The sequence below is a fragment of the Lytechinus variegatus genome, chromosome 10 (genome assembly GCF_018143015.1).
Source record: "Lytechinus variegatus isolate NC3 chromosome 10, Lvar_3.0, whole genome shotgun sequence".
Taxonomy (NCBI): Eukaryota; Metazoa; Echinodermata; class Echinoidea; order Temnopleuroida; family Toxopneustidae; genus Lytechinus; species Lytechinus variegatus.
The window spans coordinates 20,704,756-20,719,837 of NC_054749.1; the positions used below are offsets into that span (position 1 = coordinate 20,704,756).

General features: G+C 35.6%; 1 protein-coding gene across 4 annotated transcripts in view; it reads right to left on the reverse strand.

Moving 5' to 3' along the window:
* The window catches only part of LOC121422533 (CD109 antigen-like), an 83,537-nt gene that overhangs the window by 43,135 nt on the left and 25,320 nt on the right, over window positions 1-15,082 (reverse strand). For all 4 annotated transcript variants that reach the window (XM_041617667.1, XM_041617669.1, XM_041617668.1 and 1 more), the window contains exons 4-8: window positions 11,093-11,249; window positions 10,571-10,641; window positions 2,541-2,669; window positions 1,279-1,318; window positions 447-531 (exon numbers count right to left, since the gene is read on the reverse strand). In XM_041617667.1, coding sequence (XP_041473601.1) covers window positions 447-531; window positions 1,279-1,318; window positions 2,541-2,669; window positions 10,571-10,641; window positions 11,093-11,249 — 482 coding nt within the window. The remainder of the gene's footprint in view (window positions 1-446; window positions 532-1,278; window positions 1,319-2,540; window positions 2,670-10,570; window positions 10,642-11,092; window positions 11,250-15,082) is intronic.

A 15,082-nucleotide genomic window follows, 5' to 3' on the forward strand; every position in this document is an offset into this window, starting at 1 on the left:
TAAGTTTGACTGTACTCAGAAGAAAAATTGTCCAAATCTGTGACAAAAACCACAATGTCACCAATCTGGTCCCCACTTTGGTTAATACAAAAACTTAGAAGAGTTCAAAGAAATTGGAAAGAAAATGGAACTTCAAAGCACCAAAAACACTTATGGGGCCCCTCAAAAATACATTATTTTACCAAAATACAACAAAACATTAAATACACACTAAGCAATATCCCAAATAACACGACCGTGCATCGGCAGTAAATCTCAATCACACTTATTTGCAGTGACCTGTTTAAGGAACGTTACATAATTTACAACAGATTTTACTACAATTGCATTGCCATATATTTATGGAGGTCCATGCACAGATGTACATGTATATAGAATTTCAATGAACACAGAACTTGCTTTTTTTAAATGGGATATTGGGGACTATGATGTGGGGCAATACTTACTTGGCAATATATTTAACAGATATAACCTCATCCGATGGGTCAAAGAATGTAGGTGCCTGAATGGAAACTTCAAACTTTGGCAGTACTAAAACAAGAGAAAAGGAATAGAAACACATGAATTCATCAGGACAAAAAATTATTGTTGCAATTTTCTTAATTTTTTTAAAACAAATATTGTAAATATATACTGTATATCATAATGCTCATATTTAGCAGGGAAAAATCCGATTGGGGCCCGGTGATTTTGCCCCTTAAATGCTTAAAGAGCCCTAAAAAATAAACAAGGAGCCCTGGAAAATCCCATTTCATTGTGCAAGCCTATATTATGTTTCAGAATTAGGCAGCAAGCTGTGGAAAGTGGCCCCTCCCCCCAAAAAAAATGTTTGGCCCCGATACATAAAATTTACATGCACATATATCACTACGCACTTCATGACCCTGTTCAGACATGCACTTCATAGACTCCAAGTTGACCTTTGCTTCCTGGGTCAATCAAGTGGGTGGGCTTGAAATAAGGGAGAATCAGTGTTGATGGAAAATCCCTTGAAAGCTAGCATCCACTAACATAACTACAATGAAAGTATGATTTTGCACACTAGACACAGTCAAGTCAGATGTTAAGTGGGTATCCAATAGGATGAAAATGAAAATCCATATTTTATTGTTTGAAATGAAATCTGAAATAGAAATGCTCTGAAAATAAAGCCCGGCAGCTGCTGTGCAGTTCCAGATCGACAAAGCTTTCTCAGGATTTGATTCTTTCTCAAACATAAAAAATGTTTAGGATGATTTGTAGTATTATTCATATTATTTATTTATGTAGTTTCCTTACCATATTCATCAATCTTGAAAGTGTATTCCTTGGTTTGACCCTAGAGAGAAAATGTGATAGACAGACATATCATTAGACTTTAGTTCCATCAGAAATGAAAAAAATCTACATTTTGAGTATGATAGGTTGAAAGATTGTTCATATAAATAAGATTCATGGATCAAATTGTAACACATTCGTTTTGCTCATAATGATTGTCAGAATATAATAAAATTGAATTTTAAGTATATCCTATCAAATATATAAAATTTGATGATGAAATTGAAATAATATGATGAAATGAATAATAAGTTAATGGTGAATTTGACTTTGAATTTAAATAAATACTATAAAATGAACCTACAAAATTTGATGAAAATGACAAAATCAACACTTATTAATGAATATAAAATTTGATGATGAAATTGACAAAAATGAAAATAGGCCTACTTTAAAATGAATATACAAATTTGACAACGAAATTAACAAAATCAATACTATCAAATGAATATACAACACTTGGCAGATAAATTAACCGAATTTTAGGCCACATTTGCTGTTGACTTCAGTATACAACTAAATGTGCATTTCTATATGCATAGAATCTAGCATGCTATCTCTGGCACAGGGTTCAACAGACTTTCTCTCATACTTCAGAGAGAAGATCCTTAGAAGACAATAGTATGATGACCAATCAGGGACACTAACAATTCCATTCAAGATGGCGGTCTCCTGTTTTCATTTATTACTGCTATAGTAATCATACTGTTAATGTTATAGATCCATCTGTATACTATATGCAACCATATTTAGTATTATTTGAATTCAGAAACAAAAGCAAATATACTATTTAACAAGCAATTAAGTATACATAGAAAACAATAAACTTAGAAATAAGATTAGATCGTAAAAAGAACAAAATATACATAATGTTATAGATCCATCTGTATACTATATGCAACCATATTTAGTATTATTTGAATTCAGAAACAAAAGCAAATAGACTATTTAACAAGCAATTAAGTATACATAGAAAGCAATAAACTTAGAAATAAGATTAGATCGTAAAAAGAACAAAATATACATAATGTTATAGATCCATCTGTATACTATATGCAACCATATTTAGTATTATTTGAAGTCAGAAACAAAAGCAAATAGACTACTAAACAAGCAATTAAGTATACATAGAAAGCAATAAACTTAGAAATAAGATTAGATCGTAAAAAAAGAAGAAAATATACAGAGAGAGAGAGAGATGATGAAACAGGCAGAAAGCTTACCTCTGCTTCTACTTTGATCACCCAGTCACCAAGAACAGGGTTTTCAGACATCACCATCTCTTCAGAGAGGATTCCATTCTTATTAGGCATCTTGTCTATCATCTGATTAATAGCATTGCCATTACCATCCTGTATGAAAGAATAACATAATGATCGGTTCTTACGGATGCATAATATGAGTGCGGAAGATTTGTTTTAATTTAGTACAGAGCTATCAATACATGAGCTTCTTAAAATTTCCTTCAGCAAGGAATTCATCCAGTGTGCTGCACTCGACCCAGGTGAGGTAAATGGGTACCGGCAGGAAGTAATTCCTCGAAAAGCTGCGTTCACCTGTAGCCTAGCTTAGCCGGGTAATAGGGCCCGCTGGGAGAGCAGTTTTCGAAACTGAAGTGGCTACCCTGGGTAAATATACAGTTATTATTATTTAAAAAGGTATGTTTTAACACAGATTTGAATTTAATGAAATCTGTTCTTTTGAGGTAGGTTGTTCCACAATTTTGGTGCCATTTTCCCAAAAAGAGATATCACCAAAAGTAAAGACTTAACACATCTTTCCGAGAGAAGATCCTTAGAAGACAATAGTATGACCAATCAATTGAGATTTTGATACATATAAAGTAAGTCAAGCTTTGATAATAATATACATTTATATAGCGCTTTATCAATCTACGACTGTTCAAAGCGCTTCACAATTATTATTACCCGGTCACTTGATTCATAGCATTCCAAGCAGCCTGTTAGGCGCAAACTTGCTAAACCAACCACAATGATGGTTGTTTCCTACCAGTACCCAATTAGCACCTGGGTGAGAGTGGCAAGTGTGGATTGACGCCTTGCCAAAGGACGCCAGGCCATGGTGGGATTCGAACACACGACCCTCTGATTACAAGGCGAGAGTCAAAACCGCTACACCACGGTGCTTCCAATCGATCCAATTGTCATTCATTTAGATCAATCATTTCTAGTAAATGTAAAAAAGTAGGTAATGTAATTATTTGTCTAATGATCACATGTGTTTGTCTCACAAGTCAGCAAAAATAAATTTTGATATTTTTTCATCGAGTATAAAAAAGCAGGTCCTAATCTTTAAAAATTATTTACAGTTTGTCAAATTGATCAACAATGCTCCACTCGAGTACTTGATTTAATGTAGAAGAATTTCAGTGAAAACTTTGGAAAGAAAAGTGAGACAAGGTCCAGGGTTTTACTAAAACATGGTAAATATATTCTATGCAAATTTTTTATGGCAACTTAGAGATACCTCTGTCTGGTGAATTTTTGTTGGTTTTGAGACATACACGTACATGTATATGCTCAGTTGAATTAAATAGGTGTTAAGCAAATTAGACATAGTGGGGAGAGTTTAATTAGAAATTGGAGGAAAGTTGTAAATCAGTGAAGAATCAATGGTTACTATTCAATGAAAGATTTTTGCAATATTTTACTGTACAGGAATTATACTGTTTTCATTGGAATTTAAAATGAGGCATCTCATATCATGACTATATCCTACAGACAAGGTAATCCTCAAAATGTTATTTTGTAACAATAAGGCATCAGAGAAGTGTTATAAAAATACTGAAGTGTGACATAAATTCATGTTTCATTGGCAACACAAACATTTTAATGGGTAATATAATGAATATGCAGCACACCCTCTGAGCGTGAATTTTTGGTGAATTATCTGGGGGATGTTTCACAAGATTGAAAGGCGATCAAATAGGGAGGTGTGTTATTTAAACTATACACAAATGAGAATTTATAAGGGACTTTAAGGCCTGGTCACACCGCCCGAGCATTGTTGGAGCGGTCGTGGAGCGATAGGGAGAGAGGGTCGAATTTCGCTCAAAAATTTGGGGAGAAAATCGAAAAAAAAAAATCTAAATCGAAAATGGATAACGGAAGTGAGCGGTGATGATTTTTTCTCTCCGCTCCACGACCACTCCAACAACGCTCGGGCGGTGTGACCATGCAGGCCTTTATGTCGAGCTAACACGTACAGTGGACATCGCTGTGAGACATCCTTCCAGAGTCTGAACATAAAGAGGATTGGAACAATAGGGCAGGATAAAAAGAATGCCTGTCTGGTGCATAGAAATGCATGGTAAAAGCCTGTTCGTTCTGACCAAAAGGGGATTACAACACATTGGGAATTGACCTCCACGGAATGACAATTCACTCTAATGAGCTCATTACTTTAAACTTTCTGAAGATGTGTATGGCTTGGCTACATAATAGTAGACAAGAAGTTGATTTGCACACTGGGATGTACAATATAACCCCCATGACTCACTGTGTTGTTTATGAGTTCCTGTCTTCTCTTGGAACCCCCCTCCCTCCCAGCTGACAAAAGTGACACATTTATTAGTCAGTACAGGATTAAAGGACAAGTCCACCCCAACAAAAAGTTGATTTGAATAAATAAAGAAAAATCCAACAAAAATAACACTGAAAATTTCATCAAAGTCAGATGAAACATTCTAAAGTTTTGCTCGATTTCACAAAATAGTTATATGCACATCCTGGTGAGTAAGCAAATGAGGAGACTGATGATGTCATCCACTCACTATTTCTTTTGTATTTTATCATATGAAATAGGAAATATTCTACTTTTCTCCTCCTTGTCAAGTGAAACAATGATTAATTCTTCCCTGAAAATGTGGAATGAGCATTTTTTAGACTATATGATTCAGTCAAATTGGTCCTCATTGTCAAATCTATAAAAAATGAAATATTGTATAATTCAAACCATAAAAACCTAAAGAAGTAGTGAGTGAGGGATATCATCAACTTTCTCATTTGAGTTGTGCACATCACTGTTTGTGAAAAATATGCAAAATTTTTAAGTGTCATAACTTTCTTATTTTATATCCGATTTTGATGAAATTTTCAGCGTTTTGCTAGTTTGATTTTTCTCTATTTATTGAAATCAACATTTTTCTGGGGTGGACTTGACCTTTAAGTGAGCTTGGTCATTGCATGACCATGCATGTTTGTCCATAATGTCCCTACATCACAGGTGTGAATGGCTTGGTCACTTATTCATAATACATGTATATACAAAATACAAAGTGTGAACATGCACAAAGGTGTTGCACCCCCCTCCCCTCCCCCCCAAAAAAATTGCAAAAATCTGTCAAAATCATATTTTCAAATGTAATTACATTGTAGATCGTATGTCACAAATCTCGCTTATCAGATGCCGCCAACAAACAAATATCCAGCCATGCTAAATACTGATTATGTTTTCTTTTAAAGTGCAGAAAACTAATATGAAGGATGGGGGGGGGGGGGAGTTACACCAGCAGTCTAAATTGACTTCCAATCAATTGGTTTCTCTTGTCACTTGACAATGACTGTTTGAATGAAATTATTTGTCAAAGTTTTATCAGAACTGTAATTATGATTTATTTGCATTCTGCTTGGCTGAGAGTAATTGAAGTGTAAAACTACTTCCAAGGTCTTGGACATCTACATGTACGAGAAGGAACGCACATAATGCATTATGAAATTGACTTAATTACCTTTACTTCATGCATCAGCATGCAAGGATCTACCTGATCAGATATGACTTGTCATGAACAAATTATAGGTTTGAATGTACATGTATGGCATGATGATGTGCATGGCTTTGAATGCTAACTCTTGTGATTAAAACAATAAAAGTATAACACATTAATAATTTTTAGTCATGAATGCATTAAACACATGGAAAATTCATTGTATCATCCACATATGACACATACATGTACATCAGATAGGGGGCCTTATCATAAATGTGAACAAAAAACTTTTTTTTTTTCATTAGAAGTACTAAAAGGTAGATCCAACCTTGTACTATTCAATATTCAATATGTAGGACCCCAAGGAAGAACAGCAGTATTTTGCAAATACATGTACAGCTGAATTGGGTGATCCTCCGTTATTGTATGTATCTCTCTTGTATATTGTATATTTTTTATCTGATTACGGGAATAAAACAAACAAACAAAAATATCCATTGTGATACACCAAGTTATTGCCATCCATTGACGTATTTCAAGGAGGAAGATAATCCCATTTCATCAATTTTATTACTGTACTGTACCTTTTAAGAGAAGATATGATTATCCATCAGCCTACAAATATTCAATTGCAAAAATTGCCATATTCAATATCATTTTGATTTTGTACATTAGTCATGTATGTATTTATGGATTTTTTTGCAAGTAAAAGGTCTGTAGGCCAGTAGATCAAAGGAACAGCGATAAAATCCATTACAACAGGATTTACATAATACCCTCCTTTAATTGCATCTCCTTGCATGGCAATAAGTAGATTTACCATCATGAATAATGAATAGTAATGATAATGAAAGGGACAAGAAACATTGATTGCTATTAAATGGACTGACTAATCAAGATCAACGTAATATGCACTTTTGGTTCCAAGTACTGACGAGGAACCAATCAGAAGTGTTCTTTTATATTTTCTATTCACTGTTAAGCTTAGTGTTACGGCTAGTAAATTACATTGGCAAGTTGATATATACATGTACAGTACATCTGTATAAAACTATTTTTTTTCTACCATTATGTCTCATTCAAAGCCAGATTTTAAAAGAATGGGTGCCTCAATATTCTATGTATATAATAGCTTTCCAACATTGGATCTCATTTTTATACCACAGTTTACTGCAAGTCGAACCTGAAGACTTTCACAATAAAAAATAATATGAAAATACTGTTGAGCTCTGTCACACCATATAAATAAGACCCAACAGTATGCAATTCCATTTTCCCCATGCTTTTAACCATGCATCAAAACACAAGAGGATGATATTGCTGGTTTCCATGGTTATACAGTACACAGAAAGGCCAAAGGATTGGTAGTACAAGTAGGTGGCGAATACAGTAGATACATGTACTTATATCCATTAATTGCAAAGTGAATATCAAAACAGTCAGAACTGATGTACAGTACATGTTCACTGTACTTCATAACAAAGTACATGGACTGTATATTCATTCCTTCTAAATTTGTATTGAAGTAAATGTCAAAATGTAATTTCCATGAGAAATTTTTGTTCAACATATATTACAACTTCATTTAATCTTGTTTTTGCACTATGAATCTGATTGTAAATCAAATAATAATGATATTTATATATAACATACGATTTGTATAGCCCATGTATCCATCTTGTTAGGTGCTCAAGGCACTCCTACATGTATATTACCCAGGCTGTAAGCTAGTCTACTGATTCTGGTGCACACAGCTTTTTGAGGAATTACTTCCTGCCGGTACCCATTCAGCTCACCTGGGTTGAGTGCAGCACAATGTGGGTAAATTTCTTGCTAAAGGAAAACATGCCATGGTGGGGAATCGAACCCGCGTCCCTCAGATTGAAAGACAAGAGTCACCACCACTAGACCACCACGCCCCCATTGAATCAATGCATCACACATTTTAACAACTGCCCCTTCTATTAAATTTCGGTTCAATTGTTTATTCAATCTGAAATCAGGGTACATATTTATCTTTAGACAATCATACAATTAATTGACCTTACTAGATAGTGGTGATATACAATGATACAAGTAGGTCATCAAAATAGGCTACGTGAATACTGTCCGTCACTTTAAACTTGTTGGAAGTGCAGAGAACTATGCCAGGGACAATAAAGTTTTCATCTTTTTCAAAATGAATTTTGCAAGGCTATACATGGAGGAGCAATCTCAATAAATTAGGACATCGAAGACATGTTTTCACAATGTATTGTGCAGCAAATGTGGGTGTATGTCCATCATATAGGCCTATCATTTGACACAATACCATTGAAAACACACTCAGGGAGTCGTGTCAGGGACATAGAAGTATTCAATTTCAATGAAGTTTTCGAGTCTACAAGCACATTGAGGTGAATACTCAATAAATTTTTAAACAGAAGACGGGTACTAAAAAGGATCCTTGTTGATCAATGTGCACGTACACCACAATGTTTTTTACAGTATGTCCGTGGATGCCTACATGTATGTACATACCTACATAAATTTTTGTCATGGAGATATATTATCGACAGTATGCACATGAATGTAAACAAGAGTGTCGCTAGGGCAGGCACATAATACAACTGCCTGTAACACTGAGTTTAATAATGGGCAAGCAAAAAGTGAAAAGTGGCGACTTGACCTTTGACCTAAATATCAATAGGCTTCCAGCGATCTACATGTATGCTAGTATCATACACACCAAATTATATGAGCCTAGGTTAAGTTAAACTGAAGTTATCGTGTTTGAACGGGCTGATGAAGGGTATAAAGAAAACATGTCACTGTGACCTTGACCTTTGACCTCAAAATCAATGGGCTTCCTGGGATCCATGCTAGTATCATACACATCAAATTATATGAGCCTAGGTTAAGTCAAACTGAGGTTATCGCATGTACAAGGAAAAGTTAACAGACAGACAGACGGACGGACACCGAGCGTGATACCATAATACGTCTTGTCTAGGATTTGCATATAAATACAATGACCAACCGAGTTCATGGCAAAAATAGCATCCCCATTTAAAACTATTCATACATTTGTAAAGTCACTAGATTATCAGATCAAGAGGCCAGGAGCCCTATTACTGTGTGAAAACGATTACGGGTGTATAATAAAGCACAGGATCAACCTGTACCCCCAACAAAATATTTTTGTAAAGCTTATGAGCTGATCAACACATACATGTATATTTGCTTTGTAGCATGTTTGCTTTAAGCATTAGCAAAATGTGATGATTTTTCAATAAAATGAAGTTCCTATGGTTATAATTCCACAATACAACGGGTGATTTAAGTTTTGATGGATGAATATAATTCTCTGACTTCTTTGTAATAAATGATGGCTTTAAGAAATATTCAGAGTAGAAATGTAGAAATCATGGATTAATAACAAGAGATTAGATAGTGGGCAATTTAGTAGAGAATTTTATACACAACTCCATCTGTGGTGGTACCATGCACAAAAGCTGTCATTATTTTGTTGTACTCTTTAAGATACACATTTCCTCAAAATTTCATACAAATCCAATGATTAAAACTTACAATCATTATATCTTTCATGGAAAAACCTCTTTTTGTGCATTTTTTGTGATAAAGAAATAGCTATATCACTAATCACAACACACATTTGTAAAGTCCCATGTGTTTTACATAGTAAGACTTCTTGGGTTGTTTTCAATTTTTTTATGATACGCTTTGACCCCCCCCATTTAAAAATGAGGTGGAATATTGAAATTAATAATTCGCATGACGTACACACATAAACCTAGCAAAAAAGACCCCAAAAATAATTATCATTGAAAAAAAAATGTTTAGGGCACCTGGCACTTTCAGAGAAAAAAATGGGGAAAAGCTATAGAAAACATGGCAACCAGACAATAGGCCCATGTGGGCAAGTGAAGACTGGACCATTAAATTGAATTTTACATTTACCTTGTCGGACCAAATAAGTCAAACAATAATGAGTTTTGAGTACTGGTATCTGGGAATTAAATAAATAAAACGGCTACAAAAGTCCAAACCTCTGCTTACAGTATACCATTTGTCATATCCACATTAATGACAAAGGTTTTGGGATCCCTGAGGATCAACAGCAAATACACTTTTCTACATAAAAGAAATATTCATGCTGGTGGGTGTTTCATACACACGACTGGAACATGTTCTAAGGTCATAACTCAATTACATAAGGATATCACAAAGCACAAGAAAGGATCACCAGTCGTGCGTAAAGTCATTCGTATCTTACGAACAGCTTCAAGAAACGCCCTCCTGGGGGCCGTTTCATGAAGCTGTTCGTAAGTAAAGAGCGACTTTTAGAACGACTGGTGATCCTTTCTCACGCGCTTTACCATCGCCTATGAATATACCATTTACCACAAGAAAGAATCACCAGTCATTCTTAAAGTCGCTCTTAACTTACGGACAGCTTAATGAAACGCCCACCTGGTAGTACAAGGCTATGTGTGGGTGTATCTAGGCTAACATAATACTTACACTGACTGTTACTGTGAAAGGTCCTGTATATGGTTTCAAGTCTGGATAAACAGCAAGCACTCTGTAGTGCACTACAATAGAAAAAACAAAACGAAACATGAAGATAAGGTATATTTACGGTTGTGAATTTCAATTATAAAAGAAACTCTCTCAACAGACGTTGACAGACCTTTAATCTCAAAATACTTGGTGTTCTCTGAAAGTCTGATTGAGATATTTATCCTGATCAATTCAGATCATAGAATAAATGTATATTTGCCAGTGAACATACATGTATTGCCGGAAATTACTTGTAATAATAAATATTCCAGAACAAAATATTTGCTTATTGGACACTTTCAAAATTCCAAGCACTTTCACAGTGATTTTTTTTTAATGTAGCAAGTATTCTTGCAGAGATAACTGGACTGGATACCATGAAAAGAATAAGGTAGCTCATGATTGGGGGAGGGATGGTTGATCAACATATGCCGTCAGCACAGACAAGCTTCTTGAAACGCTACAGCAGGAGAAGACTCATACCTGTCTGGCCTGGTTTGTAAATAGCTTTGTCGCTTTGCACAAAGATGGAGAAGTGATCGATATTGAAATGCAAGCTCTCCGTCTGGTTGATCATCAAGCCACCGGTGCCTAACACACTCAGCGAGTATTCCCCTACTGCTGAGGCTGTTACTGGAATCTAAAAAACAAATACATACAAAGATAGTTCAGGAAGGGTCTAAATTACTCTGTTTACTATTCATATTCTAGAACAACACATTGATACTTTTCCTTTGTGATTAAGCTACATATGTTAATTAAAAAGTTATTTAGTACATTACAAATTTGGGTGGATCCACTGGGTTGGTATATTTATGGCCCCCTCTAGTTATAACAATGTAATATCATAATATCTCATTATGAGAATCTATATTCAAGGTATTTCCCATGCCGTTTACATTCATAAACAACAGTGATTGAATCAATAATAGTTGGTAGTTGGTTCAGCAAAAATAATGTAATAAACTACATGTAATACATGTACATGTATTTTATGCACCTACTGAGACCTTAAACAGTAAGGACACTAATATGCTTTTCGCACTGCACTTTTTGTCCTAAATTGGCGGGGCTAAGGTCTTAGCCCCACCAATTTCCCGCGGTTAAGCTTAGCCCACTTCGTTTTCACACTACGTTTTAGGAACGTGGGCTAGCATGGTACGGTACTATCTGGCCCTGCAAAAAAGCAGGGTTAGCCCGCTTTATTGTGGTGCTAGCACCACAATTACGGTGCTAAGAGATGCAGTGTGAAAATGAAACAGGGCTAAGGAAAGTGGGGCTAAGCTAGCATTAGCCAATTACAGAAGTCGAATTGCACGTTAATCACGCTCTGTATGGTAAAATCATCGATAGTGAGGGATAGTCCTGGTGTAAGGCATTAACCACCGTTGAGAAGATAGTATGGGGTTAAGAAAGACAGTGTGAATCGAAGAAAAGATAGTATGGGGTTAAGGATTCCCTTTTACACAAGTCTCTGAAATACATGTATACAAAAACATGTAACATCTACAATCTTCATTATGTTTATTACATCTCGATATAGAAAGTACACTTGACATTTTACAGTGACAGAAATTTGGGTTGTTGAACATTTAGGACCCCGGAATCTGTGCACAGAGTGTGAGGTCCCGCAAATTCGCAATTTGACCCTAAACACGTAACTTTCCTAGCGAAAATAGATACCTTTTAAAAAAAAATTATTTCAGTGTTTTTGACACCCTTATTACATAAAATACGTAATGTGCCCCATCTTGAAAAAGACATGGTCCTTTTTACAAGTTTTTTTTTTGGTCGTGCATGTTATCCACTCGTCAATGTAAGTGGCCCCCCCGGTGTGAGGTGTACATTGTATGCCTGATTTCTCACAATACAAATGTTTGTCATTTTTATATGTAACACGTTAGAAGCTCTAATAAAATAAAGGGGCCATAATACCGCAGGGTCAAAATGACCCCAGTCTCCCCACATGTACAAGTAAGCCCTCATACTGTAAGTTTATCTGAATAGGCCCTATATTCTTTTCCCATCCTGTCACCATCCCCTCCTCACTTCTAACACATTTCTCATCCACCTGCTCCTCCTTCATTTTCCCTCTTGGTACTGCCATCATCCTCCTCCTCTTCCTATCACCGCCATTATTGTCAACATCAGCACCACCACCACCACCACCACATCACCACCATCAATGCTACCATCATCATCCCCATCACTACCATCACCACCACCATCGTCATCTTCACCATCTTCATCATCACTGTCAGCATCGACTTCATTATCTGTTATTACCATCTTCATCAATACTGATTTTATTATTCTGGATCAAATTGAATTCACTATCACCATCAATTTCATTCCCATGCTTGATCAAATTTGCAGAAAAAACGCAAATTGGATTTAAAAATGATTGACATCAACTGCAAATGCAAACTTCCAGGGTTGCCATCCATTGTATGTAAATTTCTGGGTATAATAGCCTAAAGAATTGTGATTCAATATGCAGTGTGTAAATAATGGTTATTCACTATTCCTGAAATTCTTGTGATCATGATAAAAGAATATCATCATGTAAATAAATGCAAGCATACCTTCTCATTCAACTGCTTTTACGTAGAATACAAACACAGAATATGGATTATGGAATATGTAAACAACCAGCATGTGGGAAGTTTCTCACATTCTACATATGAATGTAAGCATGGCATACGATGCACTTTACTGCAAGTACCCCCTCTTTTTTCACTCTTTTTCATTCCGAGATTAGACGTTCCTACTTTTTTTTTATCTGTACAACAGTTCTTTTATTTTGATAAAATTACCCATGTTCTCCTTACACTGTATCTTAACCACCTGACTGCTATAGGCTGTAATGCAGCCAATGAAAATCGAGGATTTCATGGAAGTTTCAATTGGATGGCAAAGTTATGTTCACTGTTGCAAAAGGAAACACTTGCTTTCTTAGACCCCGTTCTCATTACTCTTTCTAAAACTAGTTTACTGGAAACGGGTTCAGGAAACCAGTTTGGAAGATCACTTTGCTAGCGTTCCCATTTGATCACCTGAAAGTGGTTTTAAAAACCACTTCACGTAAATCGATCTTGTTGCTATGGGAACGCTTTCAGTGGGGTGACACATTTCATGCAAAATTCGAAACCGCAGCGTAGGCAATCTACACACGGTGTGTAGAGTAGCGCGCTAAAAATGTGCACAGATCGCTTCTCGAAGAATGGTTGTGTCCTCACTCACGCTAAAACCAGTTTAACGAGATGTGGTTTTCAAGCGATCTTGAAAACCACATCGCGAGGTGGTTTTCTGAACCGGTTTGGAAGATCGATTCGACCGTTCTCACTACACGTTAAACTTGTTTCCAGTAAACTAGTTTTAGGAAGGTAGTGAGATCAGTGTCTTATACAGCAAAAGTACAGCAACAGGCAGTGAAACCTCAGCATCCTGTTATCACTATCATTTTAATAGACTTTATAATTGGTCTTAAACATCCTTCTGTGCTTTAGGGTGACAGGACGAAGTGAAGGAAATAATTTTGCAATTCATATCCCAAGATTGATACCAGGCCCAGAGAAAAAACAAAAACGAAACTATACATAAACTACACTCAGTGACAAGAAGTATTGGTTTACGTCAAAAATTAGAATACAGTGCATCCCATTAAAAGGAAACCGGGATTCTCTTTCTTTAGCATACCCAAAACGATTTATGGCCTTTCAATTCAATATTCCTTCCTTATTTTGATACTAAAAATGATGTAAATAGTTTACGCATGTAGATGAGCAAGAAGAGATTACGAATAATGTCAAAATCAAGTTGTGCAGAAAAATTGGTCAAGATCTGTTCAGGATGCTACCACCTTGCACAAGAACTGGATGGCCCATTAATATATCTTTAATATTCTTTGTTAAGTTCTTTCACTAATCCCTAAAAATGAGAGTGGGTGCTGACTCACATGTTGAGTTTCTGCGCAGATCATGCGTCAAAATTTATTGATATTTTACTATGCAATGTGTGAACGATTCAGTAAAGTAATTATCCTCAAATCAAAGAAGACATTCCATTCTTATTATTAATGTTAATTTTATGATACCCCCCCCTCAATTATTGAGATACATGCACATATATCTTTAGTCTAAAGACTGGTTTCCTTTTTGTGCGGGACGTACTGTATAAAAAGCCATAATTGAAAGTGCCAAGTTATGGGTTGTCAGGCTGTATGATTATTCTTGTTGAATACAATACAGTAACAGCTTTTAATCTCTTTCCTGAAATCAAAATCTCTCTTACTGACCTACATGTAACTTCACCCATTTCAGTAATTTTTCAAAGGTTTCACAAATTTTTGTAAACATAAAAGTTTAACAAAAATACCTAATATCTTTGACACTTATTTCAAGCTTTAGTACATTTACCCCCCCCCCCCCTCATACATGTATGTCACCACTCAAATTCATTACAAGATTTATA